This window comes from Haliotis cracherodii, unplaced genomic scaffold (assembly GCF_022045235.1).
Source record: "Haliotis cracherodii isolate W230 unplaced genomic scaffold, xgHalCrac1.p SCAF_2, whole genome shotgun sequence".
NCBI lineage: Eukaryota > Metazoa > Mollusca > Gastropoda > Lepetellida > Haliotidae > Haliotis > Haliotis cracherodii.
Window position 1 is genome coordinate 74,183,205 of NW_027266275.1, and position 18,108 is coordinate 74,201,312.

Sequence of the window (18,108 nt, forward strand, 5' to 3'; positions counted from 1 at the left end):
TCTATATGCGGATTCGTATTACTGGAACGCGCTGTGGGCAGCGGGAGAGTGTACTTTGCTCAAATAAGACAATCTTTTCCCAGTTAACTGTTACTTTGTGTTCCTGTTAGTCTTTGTCCAGAACTAAGTGATGCTCTTTTATGATGATGAAATGCTACTGTTTATCACTTAGTATGTATTTGCTCTTTCTTATCAACGCGGGCAGTGAGAAGCCATGACGCAAACTGTACGTACGATGGGGTACTATTCGGCATCACGAATTCAATCGCCTTTCATAGCTGGAAAGGAAACCTTCAATTGTCTCAAAGCCAAATGTTAGACAACAAGATATGTCAATTTTGAAACAGCTCCTTACAAACATAGGTAACCTTAAGGTATACTAGAAAGCAATGACGTGTGATATACACCGGTCCATATACACCAGAGAGTTACACAGGGACTAGATGCGGTCCATGGAAGTAAAACAGCAACACATGTACCAGCCACGGTCAATATACATCAGCTTGTGTCACAGGCACAATGTACAGTCCATATGGAGAAACAGTAACACATGTACCAGCCGCGGTCAATATACATCACAATGTTACACGGGCACAATGTACGGCCCATATGGATAAAACATATGTACCAGCCACGGTCAATATACATCACAGTGTTACACAGGCACAATGTACGGCCCATATGGATAAAACATATGTACCAGCCACGGTCAATATACATCACAGAGTTACAAAGGCACAATGTACGGCCCATATGGATAAACAGTAACACATGTACCAGCCACGGTCAATATACATCACAGTGTTACACAGGCACTAGATACGGCCCATATGGATAAACAGTAACACATGTACCAGCCACGGTCAATATGCATCACAGTGTTACACAGGCACAATGTACAGTCCATATGGATAAAACATATGTACCAGCCACGGTCAATATACATCACAGTGTTACACAGGCACTAGATACGGCCCATATGGATAAAACATATGTACCAGCCACGGTCAATATACATCACAGTGTTACACAGGCACAATGTACGGCCCATATGGATAAAACATATGTACCAGCCACGGTCAATATACATCACAGTGTTACACAGGCACTAGATACGGCCCATATGGATAAACAGTAACACATGTACCAGCCACGGTCAATATACATCACAGTGTTACACAGGCACTAGATACGGCCCATATGGATAAAACAGTAACACATATACAAGCCACGGTCAATATACATCACAGAGGTACACAGGCACTAGATACGGCCCATATGGATAAACAGTAACACATGTACCAGCCACGGTCAATATACATCACAGTGTTACACAGGCACTAGATACGGCCCATATGGATAAAACAGTAACACATATACAAGCCACGGTCAATATACATCACAGAGTTACACAGGCACAATGTACGGTCCATATGAATGAAACAGTATGACATGTAGTAGCCACGGTCAATATACATCAAAGTGTTACACAGGCACTAGATACGGCCCATATGGATAAAACAGTAACACATATACAAGCCACGGTCAATATACATCACAGTGTTACACAGGCACAATGTACGGTCCATATGGATAAAACAGTATGACATGTAGTAGCCACGGTCAATATACATCAAAGTGTTACACAGGCACTAGATACGGTCCATATGATTAAAACAGTATGACATGTAGTAGCTACGGGGTCCACGTAGATCAGAAAGCAACACAGGCACAAGATAGGCCTACGTAGACCATACTGGGATGCGCTTAATACGTTTGGCACATGCGCATCAGGGTTCTTTCGATGGAGTTCGACAAGGACATCGGTAATCAGGCCTTACTCACGAACAAACGAAGGGTTTCTGTCTATAACATCACGTGCTTCCTGTCCATATACGCATGACAGTGGTATCAGTTATAACCTCATGTTCATGTCTATTAATCAGACAGTTCCACTTGTTACAGACAATCACAGTGAAGGATCAAATTGCCCGATGGTATTTCCTCAGTCTGACAGCTGATATTCCAATAAACTGTTCCATCATATCGACAGCTTTCCTGACAATACACTGAAACCTCATCAATCTGGACAAACAATTCATTGGGAATCATCTGGATTTGCGCATCACGGATATGGGGTGACGTTCTTGTAAAGAAAATTCCCCAAACAAGTTGCAAGGTCGAGTTTCCATATACACGGGGTCCCGATTAAAGAGGTTTCACTGTATGTGATTCCACCACATCGACAGCTCACATAACAATATATGATTGCACCACATCGACAGCTTACCCAGTGATATATGATTGCACCACATCGACAGCTTACCCAATAATATATGATTGCACCAAATCGACAGCTTACCCAGTGACATATGATTGCACCACATCGACATCTTACCCAGTAATATATGATAGCACCACATCGACAGCTTACCCAGTAATATATGACTGCACCACATCGACAGCTTACCCAATAATATATGATTGCACCACATCGACAGCTTACACAACAATATATGATTGCACCACATCGATAGCTTACACAACACTATGATTTCACCACATCGACAGCTTACCCAATATTATATTATGAATGCACCACATCGACAGCTTACCCAATAATAAATTATGAATGCACCACATCGAAGGTGTTGTTTGAGAGTATACTTTTAGTCGACCAGTAATATTATTCATATATAGTCCAGCAACATTGTGGGTATGGTGTTCTCATTAATTGAATGGGGCACCGGTGGCCCAGTCGTCTAAGGCGCCGCGATTCGCTGTGCAGAGTTGCGTCCTTTGGGCACACCAGCTCCTATCACAATGATTATATCCTGCTATATATCATAATTAAACAAATTAGTCTATGGGATGATATTTTGTGTTTCAGTATACGACTCTGTTTGACTTGCAGTTAATTTGGCATATATATGCCATCACAATGTTTATTATAACTACAGACGAAAAACTGAATAAAAAAATGAAATACTATTAATAACTACACATTTCCGGGGGATTTCTTTAAAATCAAAACATTCACTTTTATCAAAGCGACATTAGTCAAATACCGTTCATGTTTTTAAATGAATGTTTTGAGAACTATAAGGCGATCACATAGCATGTTTACGTTTATCACAGAAGACCAGCATTCGCAGGAACTAAAGCCATGACAACTACATTACATATTAGCTTGTAAACCCTTTCTGAAGGAACCCGAACTGCTTCCAGCCTGGGACTTCACCAATCTCATACACATGTTGATCACGTTTGAAATGCTACACTCATTCATTCCGAACATGTAAAACATAAACAACGCAGTCTGAAGGAAACTGCTATATTTGCAATTGGTGTTTTAGAAAAAGAAATTAAACTTTGAAATAGTTTCCATCTTCATGTGTTGTATAATTTTAGCACCATGTTCTTTTAATGTGTACTTTTTTGTGTCTTAATGTGTACGTAATTATTTTCAATACTGCATCTTCGAGATTGTGTACTGTGAGACACATAAATTAACTAATTTTCTTCTTCTATGTTACTCTTAATCGGCTTAGGCATTTCTATACATGACTGGTTCTCATCTCGATCTGAACCAGCCAAGACGTATACAAACAGGCTGTTTACATCTTATAAGGTGTACATGGTCACTCACATAGATGGACACGGCTACTGTGGTCAAGTAAACTCCCGTGATGGCTTACTGAGGATATACACGGTTTGGTGGTCGACCAAGTGTTTGCTTGTTTGTTTGTTTGTTTGTTTGTTTGTTTGTTTGTTTGTTTGTTTGTTTGTTTGTTGTTTAACGTCTCACTCACCAATATTCCAGCTGTATGACGGCGGCATGTAAATAATCGAGTCTGGACCAGACAATCACTGAGCATCGATCCACGCAATTGGGAAACGATGACATACATCAAACCAAGTCAGCGAGCCTGACCACCCGATCCCGTTAGTCGCCTCTTAAGGCAATTCATGGGTTGCTGAAGACCTATTCTACCCCGGATCTTCATGGGGCGGGTGGTCGACCAAGGTACCAAGATTTTATTATCGTTTTTACAAAGATGGCAGTTCGGGGGCCGAGCTATATTCAAACGTTTTGTACGGACATTTCTTGAGCAGCTTCAAAGCACATACGATATCAAAATGTCATGGCGACATTAGAATGACAACCCTTGTCTACATGAACATTTAATTACAAAGGCTAAATACCATGTACCGTGACACGTATATGTCTGGAATCACTTAACTGCCTTTAATGGGGAGATGCTAATCCCAGTTCGTCTTCCTTGAAACTGAAGGTGAAATGGCACCAGGTTGCAACTTCTCACTTTGAACATCGACTGCACCAGGACAGAAGGAACTTCAAATATGTTGCTTGAAGGGAGAGTTTTCAATTGTCATATAAGGTTTATTGCATGTTTTCTAACATGTTCCAGAGGCAGAGATTAAAGGTGATTAACAAAACGAAAGGGTTACTGAGAAGAGATCTATGAATAAAACAACATGTCCAAGTTAAACTTAAGAAGTAGAGATTAAAGGAGATTGATGAAACTAAAAGGTAACTGAGAAAATCTCAATTTAATAAAACAAGATGTTCATGTTGGAGGTAGAGATTAAAAGATATTAGCGAAAGTAAAATGTATCTGAGACGAGATCAGTTTAATAAAACAACATGTTCATATTGGGAATGAGGAATGAGGGCTATATCAATCTGATTTCAAAACTTGCGATAAGGAAGACAACGACCCAAGATTACATATCAATAGGTGTTGCAAAGATCAATCGCTGTTTATTTAATTATTTATAAACAGTAATTGATCTGTGTGTGTGTGTGTGTGTGCGTGTGTGTGTGTGTGTGTGTGTGTGTGTGTGTGTTATTAAAATCTACAATCTATCCATAATTATCATTTTGTGTTTCAACTACTCCTATGTTCATAAGTGGTGTCACCCCTAGGGACCCCTAGAATAGGGATGAAAATAAGTGTGAGTATGGAAGTACCTGGTCCAGTTCATTTCTGAAAGAGGTAAGAATGTGCTCTTTGACCGTGAATACACAACCACTAGACATTTTGTTTTAAGACGGTTAGCAAAATGCGATTTGTGACTGTATATGTGTGTTACAGTCTTATGAGTGACTGTATGTGTGTAACACCGACGTGTGATTGTATGTGTGTGACAGTGTGATGTGTGACTGTACATATGTGTGTGTGTGTGTGTGACAGTAGCACGGTCTGTGACTGTATGTGTGTCACAATGTGACGTGTGTTTGTGTTTGTGTGTGACAGTGTGATGTGTGACTATGTGTTTATGGCAATGTGTTGTGATTGTATGTTAGTGTGACAATGTGATGTTTGACCGTATGTGTGTGCGACAATGTTATGTGTAACTGTATGTTTGTATGACGTGTGATGTGTGACTGTATGTATGTGTAACAATATGATGTGTTACTGTATGTTTGTGTTACGTGTGACTGCACCATGTGTAACAGTTTAATGTGTGACCGTTATGTTCCATTGCGCGATGGTGTCATTTCTTAGTCACATAACCCAACACAACAGCGTTTATTCTCATTGCCGGATTAATGTAACACCCTTATCTTATATATCTGACAACAGGCATCTTCAAAGACTGCAGAGTCTCCGTGCAGAAATCCCGAGGTGGACAGTTTCTGAAGCAAGAATTACATCAAAGCTGGGTCGGTGAACCTACTGACTCCACGTGACACCGAAGCTCCTGTCAGCGTGTTATCTGAATATCAACCCCTGCCATCAATCATTCTTATCATTCTTTCAGGCGGCGGTGGTGCAACGAAAGAAAGGACAAGAGTGACAGTTTTAAGTGAGAGAGTGATTGAGTGAGGGAGAGAATGAATGAGATCTAGGGTTTAAAAAGAAAAAAATGAAAGAAAAAATGAACACTAAGAAAAACAGAGAAATGGGGGTGGGTGTTGCTCAACAGGGGATGTATCAGCATCAGGTGAAGTTGACTGCTGATCGTGTGACAACGAACCGGCTTAATCAAACTAATGGTTAATGCCACCGTGTTGTCACTGAAGAAATGCTAAAACCTCTTTTGATATCAGTTATTATTCGACTCATAAATAAATTAGATTTGTGAAATAGCCGAGCAATTCCTGATTATGACAAACATGCACATCTGGCTTGGCTGTTTAAGATAGAAGCATGCAACTGGAATAAGTAGACGTGATATTGCGTAAAAGAGAAAGAGAGAAAGAGAGAAGGGGTGGGGCTAGAGCTGGAGAGAGAGAGAGAGAGAGAAAGAGAGCAACAGGGATAGGAGAGAGAGCAGGAGAGAGCGAGAGAGAGAGGAGAGGGCTAGCAGGAGAGAGAGAGAGAGAGAGAGAGAGAGAGAGAGAGAGAGAGAGAGAGAGAGAGAGAGAGAGAGAGAGAGCTATAAATAGATAGAGTTAGAGAATGAGAGACCGAGAACAAGCGATAGATTAAGATTATGACGGGAGTATAAGGTGACTTAAAAAAACTCTCCAGCATCGTGACAACTGAGATTAGAGGGGAGGGGGTGGTACCTTGGGTGTGATAGCATGCACACGGAGTCAGGAACAACCCTGTAACGTTTTGCCACAAAATCAATAACAAAAGCTTTTACCGAAATTACCCGAGTCAACTTAAGATTCATACAACCTCGCGACAGCGATAGGGTTTTTATAAAACAAAAACATATCACTATGGCAACCCAGCTGGAGATGTGTCTTAACCCACCTGAGCGGTGCTGTGTTTATATATACTGAAACAATATTTCCAGTCAACATACATCAGGAATGGCACTTCTGGTTCCGTCTGACAGCGTTGATTAAGTTATGCTGTGCACAGCTGAGTGCTAACTTGAATCCTTTTTACTAGTACGGAAACATCAACACACAAGAATAAACCACTTTCATCCCTTAACACGTGTGCGTAAGATAAACTTGCGACCAGACAGGGTCTTAAAGTGTACCTTAAGCTGCTGATAAAAAACTTCTTCCAAAATTAGAGTGTAATAGAGGTATACGCAATAGGACCTCTTTACACTAAATCCCCAACACCCAGGACTAACAGTGAGACCTAAACACCTGTATCCGTGGCGTGTATGACGCCGTGCCACCAGGGGGCGTTGTAGGAGCGACCGGTGCCAGAGAATGGTGGCTAGTTATGGCTCTTCTAACTCGCCATCACACAGTCTAATGAAGCCATTTACCTAATATTCAGGAGATTTATTCAGTATAGAATTAAGTTAGGCCCGACTCCTACACAATCGATCGTTATTATGACTCCCATGGTTCAACTGCTGGGAATATCTACCTTACCACCTCAGAGATACCTAGGACCTCTCAAAAATGTGCCTGCCTGTGCGTGTGCGCGAACGTGCGTGTGCTTGTGCGTGTGCGTGTGCGTGTGCGCGTGTGTGTGTGTGTGTGTGTGTGTGTGTGTGTGTGTGTGTGTGTGTGTGTGTGTGTGTGTGTGTGTGTGTGTGTGTGTGTGTGTGTGTGTGTGTGTGTGTGTGTGTGTGTGTGTGTGCGCGAGCGTGTGTGTGACGTTTGCGTTCACGTGTGGCGCATTTGCATATCCATGAGGGGTAGCTTGTAGAGTAAGGTCATTATGTCTACACATTTGAAAATATAAAACGTCAATGCCAGAACATACCCAGTCCCGATTATCCATCGAGTCAGATTCCAATGTGCAAAATATAGCAAAATAGCTGTGGAAATTACATGAATCGTTAATCGGTATAAACAAATCAGTGATAACACCAGGTGTTCGCGAAAAGGGGAAGCATGTCTTGTCATACCGGAAGCACCCGCCACTCACTTACTTTGCATAAGAAGGTGAATGGTTGTAACATGTGCAAGTATAACGTGTAAGTTAAGTAGTCACGCATCCGGCACAAAGTGTCTGTGGCTATATATCAGCTGTATCAGTAGATATGCAAATCTTCATCTGTAGATATGTACAGGCCGTATCAGTAGGTTTGTACCAGCGTTATCAGTTGATATGGAAATCTCTAACAGTAGTAGTGTTGTACCACCTCTATCGGTAAAAATATACCATCTGCATCAGTAGAAATGTACCATCTCTATCAATAGATATGTACAAGCCGTATCAGTAGATATGTATCATCTCTATCACTAGATATGTACAGCTGTATCAGTAGATATGTACCATCTCTATCAGTAAGTATGTACCATCTGTACCAGTTGTATGAGTAGATATGTACCAACTGTACCAATAGATATGTACCAACTGTATCAGTAGATATGTACAAGTTGTATCAGTAGATATGTATCAGTTGTATAAGTAGATGAGTATCAGCTGTATGAGTAGATATGTACGAGTTGTATCAGTAGATATGTATCAGTTGTATAAGTAGATGTGTATCAGCTGTATGAGTAGTTATGTACGAGTTGTATCAGTAGATATGTATCAGTTGTATAAGTAGATGTGTATCAGCTGTATGAGTAGATATGTACGAGTTGCATCAGTAGATATGTATCAGTTGTATAAGTACAATGTAGATGTGTATCAGCTGTATGAGTAGATATGTACCAGTTGCATCAGTAGATATGTATCAGTTGTATCAGTAGATATGTACAGTTGTATCAGTGGATATCTACCAGATGTATCAGTGGACGTCGGGGTGTAGGTTATGTTGTATAGGCACTTATGTGGGGTGTAGAGTATATGTTTTGACGGTGTCGAGGTAGAGTTGTGTGGGGTGTAGAGTATGTTTTGACGATGTCGAGGTAGAGTTGTGTGGGGTGTGAAGTTTATGTTTTGACGGTGTCGAGGTAGAGTTGTGTGGGGTGTGAAGTTTATGTTTTGACGGTGTCGAGGTAGAGTTGTGTGGGGTGTGAAGTTTATGTTTTGACGGTGTCGAGGCAGAGTTGTGTGGGGTGTAAAGGATATGTTTTGACGGTGTCGAGGTAGAGTTGTGTGGGGTGTAAAGTATATGTTTTGACGGTGACGAGGCAGAATTGTGTGGGGTGTAAAGTATATGTTTTGACGGTGTCGAGGTAGAGTTGTGTGGGGTGTAGAGTACGTTTCGGCGGTGTCGAGGTAGAGTTGTGTGGGGTGTAGAGTATGTTTTGGCAGTGTCGAGGTAGAGTTGTGTGGGGTGTAGAGTATGTTGTAACGGCGTACGTGGGAGGGGTAGATGCCACAGATTTAATGCTCATGTCAGCACTGACATAATATAAAGATTGCACTTTCACAAACAACAAAGAATTGAGATTGGTTTGATGCAAACGGGAGATTGGTAGCTTCCAGTAGTGCTCAGCTTGACAGACAGGCATTCTCCTCGTAATGTGCGCCATCAGGTAATGGCAGGCCAAATTAAAGCTGTACGCTGGGCTTTCTACCAACCTACAGGGTCACGAAAGTGTTCTGCTTGTCAGTCCAGAATGACAGCAACAATGCGTTAGTCTGCCAGCAATGTGCTGACATTTAACCAACACAGTTCCACAGGAAAGGCCAAATGTAGCTTCTCCTCCACCTTCACACAATCGGTAAGGTGTCCATTTACCCCAGTGCAGGCAAACATGAATAGAGCGTGGATCTTCAACAAATGTAGATGTGTTAGCGTGAACGGAAGATGGCTGAAGAGTGATGTCATCCTTCATATCTTATAGCGGGTCTATATATCAGTTTAAATGTTTGATAATCAAACATAAGTCACAAATGTATGATTCATAACGTTGAGTCATAAATAGGAAGACGGGAAATGTGTAATAAAATATGCGAGTTACACAATGACAACATACCAAGAACATATATGTGCATATACAAATATTGTTCGCGAGAGCGCTTGAAAGTTTTGGAGTGTCTGGGTGAATTCGTTGGTAGGTTGGGATGGTGGGTAAGTTAGGGGTGGTGGGGGATGTTGGTTGGGTAGGTTAATTTAAACTTAAGAGATGACAGGATGCTGGGTGAGATGTGGGGTGTCCATCTGTATCTAGTGGTCCGACTGGGCGTATATATACCAGGTATGCGCTCAATGTTTACATGGTTTGGATGTTGCAACTGCCCGGATGTGTAGGTGAGTGGAACACCACGTGACAGAATAACTGGCCTTACCTGCATGGGAGGTGATGGAATACATGATGAGGAAGATGTAGAAGTAGCGCATCCTGCCGCAGACGTAGGGTTGTTGCCGCTGCTCCTGTCGTCGCTGCATGGTGGGAGCTCTTCATCCAGCTCCGATCAGTCTCACACAAGATAGAACGCTATCAAATATTCATCTTTGATTGTAGATTTCGCTCTATTCAGTCCTATGTTGGAGTGTACTGGCGTTGCAATGAGCGCAATCCCTAGTCTCCTTGGTCTGGGGGCGACTGTTGAGGCGCTGCCTGGCGGGGCTGGCTTGGGGGGCGCCAGCACAGAGGAGGGAGGGGGTCGGGACAGGGGGCCGGCTCTTCACAACACGCTCAGCCCCAGTACGATCTCATTGGCGGACCAGTCTGCAGACAGCCTCCGTGATGCCTCTGCTGAAATAAGGAGTAGGGAAAGTGATTGCAGTTCTACCACGCCGGCACTGCCCTCCTAGCTTACAAGAAATTGGCTTCCACCAATAAGCTGGATTTGGTGTGGCGAGATATTGCCTTGGAGGAATGGCCTGAATAATGAATGGTACTACCACTTTTTACATAGACGGAGCTATATGGACAATGCTTTGATGTTCTGTTTTACGTTCGTTGGAATTTTGAAATACTCCTCAATTACACTATGACATTTGAAAATACCACAGCTTGGACGTGCTGTCATCAGCGAGTGTTCACAACAGTGGCGAACAGGGAGGGAGTTCGGTGTGGCGGACTTGGGGCGGTACGACGGCCAGATAGATTGCGTCCGCTCCTAGCTTTATTTATTGAGTGATGTGGCGGAAACACACCCACACATCACTCACACATAGTAATAAGTTGTTCATCTATTTCATACACAACGTCCACAACGTCTACAACGACCACAATGTGGGACATAGAGATCGTCACATGGTCAGCGTCCAATCTACCATTCACAATACTATACAGTGATGAAACCGTTTTACAAAAGAGAGTGCACTGCAAATTAACACTGTACAACCATCGACTCCGCCAACATGATGCACAACCACGCCGTAACACACACACACACACACACGTACGCACGCACGCACGCACGCACGCACGCACGCACACAGAACTCTGAACACAAACCACACTCATGCTGGTGTCTTATGGTTGTGTAAAGGCGGCGTGTTTGGTGTTCATGCTGGTGTCTATTGGTTGTGTAAAGGCGGCGTGTTTGGTGTCCATGCTGGTGTCTTATGGTTGTGTAAAGGAGGCGTGTTTGGTGTCCATGCTGGTGTCTTATGGTTGTGTAAAGGCGGCGTGTTTGGTGTTCATGCTGGTGTCTTATGGTTGTGTAAAGGCGGCGTGTTTGGTGTCCATGCTGGTGTCTATTGGTTGTGTAAAGGCGGCGTGTTTGGTGTCCATGTTGGTGTCTATTGCTTGTGTAAAGTCGGCAAGTATGGCGTCCATGATGGTGTCTATTGGTTGTGTTACGGCAGCAAGTATGGTGTCTATTGTTTATGATCGTTTATATGGTGCCCATGTTGGTGATGGTGTTATTTATAGTGCCGTCTCATGGTTGTGTTATAGTGTATGTGGTAATGCCTGATTGTAGTGTCTATGGGTTGTGTCTGTTGTGTCTGTGTGGTTGTTTCTTCCTTTGGTGTCGGGTGGTTTCTATGCTTTTTATTGTGCTGACTTATGATGGTGCTTTAGGTGGAGTCTATGAATAGTACAAATGATCGACCTGCTTGCAACAGCCATACATGCATTTATCAACAACAATGCACTATAATCCGTAAGGAGAAATGACCAATTAAGATCTGATAATGGCCTATTCACTGACATTCACAGACCAAGAAAAAGATTTGTGACAAGCACAGTGTCCTAATGAACAAATGTACGCGCAATCAGATGGCTCTAGAGGTCAAAGGTTTAGCAGCGTATCTTTACGGTAGGGTTGGCGAGTGAACAAATGCCCTGCTTGGCGTGTTGATGATGTTGCTATTGTAAACGAGGATGGGAATTTTTGTTGATGTTGCTGGTGTAGCTGGGGTATAGGCGTGTTGCTGGTATATATGCTGGTGTCCCCGTGTATTGGGGTATTGCTATTGCTGATGTTGATTGAGTAGTTACTCTACGGACGTGCTGCTCATCTTACGTCAATGGCCATGTTGCTGATGGTGCTGATGCTGCTGGTGTTGCTGGTGCACCCCTGCATTACTTAATATGTTCCGTTCCTCCAGCGAGCCCCGACAACACGTCGGCCGGCCGCTCCAGATAGCCGCTATGAATCTCGAGCCGAGCTAATGCGATTTTAAAAAGTCCACAATACTAATCTAGTTATGTCGTAAATTGAAAATTATGACACTCTTAACCTAAGAAATCCATTCACGATACGAAATTAGTCCTATCGATCTGCAACTGAGAACCGTCTCTTCTCCATGAGGGGGGCTCAATCTTGCATTGAGGCGAATAAACGGCGAGAAGGCAATGTTTCACGGCTTGTATAGGAACAGTCAACCACTGCTTGGGTCGTCTAGATCTCACAGTGCCTGACAAAATATTGTAAACAGCTTCGTTTGGTTCTGATAGATGGCCTCACATCTACTAAGATAATCAATACGGGCCTTGAATCATGGATGATATAGGAACAAGATGGATGCAAACATTAATGCAAGAATTAATTGTCCTTTTTGTTCTTCAATATAATCTGTTGCCTTCACACCACAACAACTTGCAAGAGGCTATTTCGTCTTTGAACACAATTCAAAACCAGGAATGTGTATATAGTTTGTATATAGAATACAATCACTATGTAGATATGCAGCGCGTGGATCGTGGTGGTGATGCTGCGTAGGGGTGCTTAGTAAACATCTCCATTACTGCCGGTACTCTCTACGATCTCTTTACGCACCTGGAGTCACTTCATTATATGGTATCTCTAAATATCAGTGAGACGTTTGGTTTAACAAAACATCCTCACAAAATGACATGACGCATACCGAGTCTTATGACAGGTGGGGGCATGGGTGGCCCAGTCGTCTAAGGCTCGCGATTCGCTGTGCAGAGTTACATCCCTTGGGCACGCCAGAAACCTATGATTGTGGGTTCGAATCCCGGTTCGCCCCGATTATGTTTCTAGGTTTGTCAGCACCAAACCCGTGCTCGTGGGTTTCACCGAAGTGGTAAACGTCTGAGACCTGCATCACTTCGGGCTTTCCTCCCACATTAAGCTGACACGCCGTGATATAACTGGAATACTGTTTAAAGCGGCGTAAAACCCAACTCACTCACTCACTCACTCTTATGACAGGTTATCATGCCAATGACTGACGTCCGACCGCAATGGCACGGACTGACACAATGACACGTTGATACTATGGCACTATGGTAAAACGGGATTGACAGGAACTATGACACAATGGCACAATGATACTGGCATTACAACACTGTGGCACAATGACACTTCGTTGTGACACTGTAATACAATTAGACACTTAGACAGTACAACACAATGACACAGTAAGACGGACTGACACGATGACACTATAACACAATGACACAATAAGGCGGACTGACATCAAGACGCTTTAACACAATCGCATTAAGATGGTCTGACACTATGACACTATGACACTTTGGCACTAGACACTTACTGGCAATATAACATTGACTGACACTATAACATTATGACACAATAAGACACAAATAATAGGTCATTATGGCATTGCCAGATGCTACGGACAATATGACGCGTACATTCCAACACAATGAACTGACAGCATTCATTGAAAATTTGACACTAATATTTCACCGCTAATATCTGCGGGGTGCATTTACAACAGGACACTAACACGTCGTCAGCATAGCAGTGACGGGCGCTACTGACAATATAAAATTGACTTTCCCCCTAAAGACTTACAATTACTGTCGGTTTGTGTTAATTGTGACTATTCTATGAGATTTGAACCGCAATAACTTATCAATAAAACGTTCACAATGGTCGTTTAATTGACGGCCCGTTGTGCCGGTAATACTGGAATACTAACGGTGTGCAGGTCACCTGATCGATTGATGATATTCCAAACGTCAGGCACACACACACTCACACACAGAGACACACACACACACAGAGACAAACACACACACAGACACAGACACACAGACACAGACACACACACACACACACACACACACACACACACACACACACACACACACACACACACACACACACACACAGACACACAGACACACAGACACTCACACACACAGACACACAGACACTCACACACACAGACACACACACACACACACACCGTAGGAACAAGGTGACTACACAATGAGACGACAGCTAACGCTACATACGCGTAAAAGGGGGCACGAGTGGCCCAGTCGTCTAAGACGCCGCGATTCGCTGTGCAGAGTTGCGTCCCTTGGGCACGCCAGAAACCTATGATTGTGGGTTCGAATCCCGGTTCGCCCCGATTATGTTTCTAGGTTTGTCAGCACCATACCCGTGCTCGTGGGTTTCACCGAAGTGGTAAACGTCTGAGACCTGCATCACTTCGGGCTTTCCTCCCATATAAGCTGACACGCCGTGATATAACTGGAATACTGTTTAAAGCGGCGTAAAACCCAACTCACTCACTCACTCACATACGCGTAAAAAGTTCACGACACTGGACCCTAAAGGCTTGTTGAATAATACTACTTCTGAGACAATTATTGATCAGTATTGATTAGTATTAGTTATACACATTAACACAATTGTAAAACTATGAATATAATCAAATTAATAGAACAAAACAGAACAGAACAGAACAGAACAGAACAGAACAGAACAGAACAGAACAGAACAAAACGTTTTTAATTCTCTGGTCGCTATTTTCGGCTTATGACGAACAAGTGACAATATGTACAATGTGAGATGTATGTGAATGTGACAATATGTACAATGTGAGATATATGTGAATGTGACAATATGTACAATGTGAGATGCATGTGAATGTGACAACATGTACAATGTGAGATATATGTGAATGTGACAATATGTACAATGAGAGATGTATGTGAATATGACAATATGTACAATGTGAGATGTATGTGAATGTGACAATATGTACAATGTGAGATATATGTGAATGTGACAATATGTACAATGTGAGAAGTATGTGAATGTGACAATATAAAGTCACTTTAAGTTTTGACGTGTTTGGTCTTTCAAATCTTCTTTAGGAATGTACAATTATCTATCTCAATTGAAATATTTACATTTAAAAATATAGGGACATTCATCACCTGATATCCTCAATTTTTTAGGTAATTTACATTTCCTTTCATATATTAGCCTTTGAGTTGGCACTCCGGCACCCAATCTGGGACAATGGTAATTCCAGTAAGAGTGCACATAGGGATATTTGTTTCATTCGGATAAAGGCCTGGACGTGGGGCAATGTAGTGTTGGGAAACTACTGGTTTCTATAAGAATTAAGTTTTAATTTCTAATTACGTGATTGTGTGTGGCAAGATTTCTTTACAATTCGGAAAACCCCCAAATATATGCCTGTATGTGGTATAATGTTAAAAACATGCATACAGCCCTACCAAGGAGGAGTATCTATAGACGTGACATGCCCTCATATTAGCATTACATTCATACATCGTCATGCATCCCCACCAAATAGATAGCAGAGTTCCACTGCTTCGCTTTGCACTGGGTGTAAAGGGAAGACTTTGGTTATAAACGGAAATGTTTAATGTTATTTTGAGAACGACAATCGATCAGTTACCAGCCGACCAATGGGCGAGATGTGCAATTGAACTAACGGCGGGGTTACGTTTGAAGGAACAAGTTGATATCATGATGGGTGCACCTACGTACGTTTGCAGACATAGAGCTTGTGTCTGTAACCCTCTTTCCAAACTTCACACCAATCGTCCGTCGATCATAACATGTGTCCGCCAGTCACTCTGGAGTCCATACATCCACTGTCCGTCAAAGCCTGTTGTGTACTCACATGCAATGTTCTTAAAGACTCTGGTCTACTCACATGCAATGTTCTTAAAGACTCAGGAGTATTCACATCAAATGTCCGTCAAGGCCTCTTGTGTACTCACATGCAATGTTCTTAAAGACTCAGGAGTATTCACATCAAATACCCGTCAAGGCCTCTTGTGTACTCACATGCAATGTTCTTAAAGACTCAGGAGTATTCACATCAAATGCCCGTCAAGGCCTCTTGTGTACTCACATGCAATGTTCTTAAAGACTCAGGAGTATTCACATCAAATGCCCGTCAAGGCCTCTTGTGTACTAACATTCAATGTCCGTCAAATATTCTTGTATACTCAATCCAATGCCTGACAAAGAATCTTGTGTACTCACAGTCAATGCCAGCCAGCGTATTCTTGTGTACTCAATCCAATGTCCGTCAAAGACTCTGGTGTACTTTCAGTCAATGACTGTCAAAGATTCTTGTGTACTCACAGTCAATGCCAGGCAAAGATTCTTGTGTTCCCAGTCAATGCAAGCCAGCGATACGTGTGTACTCAATCCAATGTCCGTCAGAGACTGGGGTACTTACATCAAATGTCCGTCAAAGAATCTTGTGCACTAACATTCAATGTCCGTCAAAGACTCTGGTGAACTCACAGTCCATACCAGCCAAAGATTCTTGTGTACTCACAGTCAATGCCAGCCAAAGATTCTTGCGTACTCACATCCAATGTCCGTCAAAGACTACGAGGGTATACTCCGTCAATCATTCATCACATACCTTTTACTATGTTTCTTTGGGGGGACGTACATCAAGCCTCCTCGACCACTATCTCTACCTGCTACAGGGAGGATCGATACTGTATTGACAGTAGATCCCGTTATTAGGTGTAAGTGATCACTGAGATCCTACTATCAAGTATACCATGGACTAGGGTGAGGGTTGGTGGAGAGGCTCAAACTTGAAAGGATCGCAGTAGACGTCGAGTGGAAGTAGGATTGAGACGTATCTGAAGTAGCCGTGTTAAGCATCTTACCCCATGTTACTAACCCGATAGACCAGTATACAGATGATAATCCAATATTGATGCTGGATCTTTCTGACGTGTACAGATAACGGAGTACTAACCTGTCTGGCTGGAGTGAACAAGGAGAGAATTCTGCAGGGTAGAGAGGTAAACTCGTGGACAGTACCCGGGCCTTGCACGCTTGCTCAGACAAGTAGGGAACGAGCTATTTGATTATCACATGGTGTGGTCATTTGATGGTGATCCTGCCCAAGCGGTAGCCTGTGGTCATCGTGTTGGGTTGTATTGATCACCTGAGAGTTGTGGCGCCAGTCTCCAATACGACGAACCTGAGGTCAATTTGGACTATCCCTCCTCGAGGTTCACTTTGGCAATAGGCCTCGCACGCCACCCCGGGTCCCCTGTGAAATAACAATACAATTTGCAAGTATGTGTTATAGGTCTCCAGTGGGAGCAGTCTAAGCTCTCTGTATCTACACAATCCTTCACAACAGGGATATTGATACACCAAGAGGCTGATGTCTTGGCTGATATTGAACTAACGTGATAGGATAGGGGCTTTCTGGTGAAGATTCTAATTTACTCTCTGTTAATTACACATCCTGACTGAAGGCTTGTGGCCACGTCGTATAAACTCAGGGTGTTTTCTGTTCACCAAAGCTGATGCTCCAGCTCCAGCCGGGAGAACCTCCATCCCCCGAAGCAATGCTTTTGACACACGTTAGGATACAAAAGGGCAGGACGGTTCAGGGGTAGAGGGGGTGGGAAAACTGCAGGGGGGGGGGGGGGGGGGACAGAGGAACGTACGTGATGCTGCAAATATTCGTTAACGATGGGAGGAAGTGGGATGGGGGGAGAGAAAAAAGTTTGAGCATGGGAAAAGAGCCCGCGACGTGATATTGCACATGGTCGTTAGTGTGAAGCCATGGAGGGTAGATTGCCTTAGTTTAAGTACGGGGAGATAGCGGGCGTGATGCTGCAATTGCTAGGTACAGATCTCAGAGGAAATGGAAAGGATCGGTGAG

The 18,108-nt window shown here is 42.9% G+C and overlaps 1 protein-coding gene across 2 annotated transcripts in view; it reads right to left on the bottom strand.

Annotated features, from left to right (window-relative positions):
- The window catches only part of LOC139468509 (neuronal acetylcholine receptor subunit alpha-10-like), a 201,594-nt gene that overhangs the window by 97,217 nt on the left and 86,269 nt on the right, over positions 1–18,108 (bottom strand). Inside the window, exons 3-4 of one of the 2 annotated variants that reach the window (XM_071250501.1) lie at positions 17,185–17,484; positions 10,083–10,492 (exon numbers count right to left, since the gene is read on the bottom strand). In XM_071250501.1, coding sequence (XP_071106602.1) covers positions 10,083–10,182 — 100 coding nt within the window. In that variant the 5' untranslated portion in view covers positions 10,183–10,492; positions 17,185–17,484. The remainder of the gene's footprint in view (positions 1–10,082; positions 10,493–17,184; positions 17,485–18,108) is intronic. The other variant, XM_071250502.1, reaches the window with a different exon arrangement.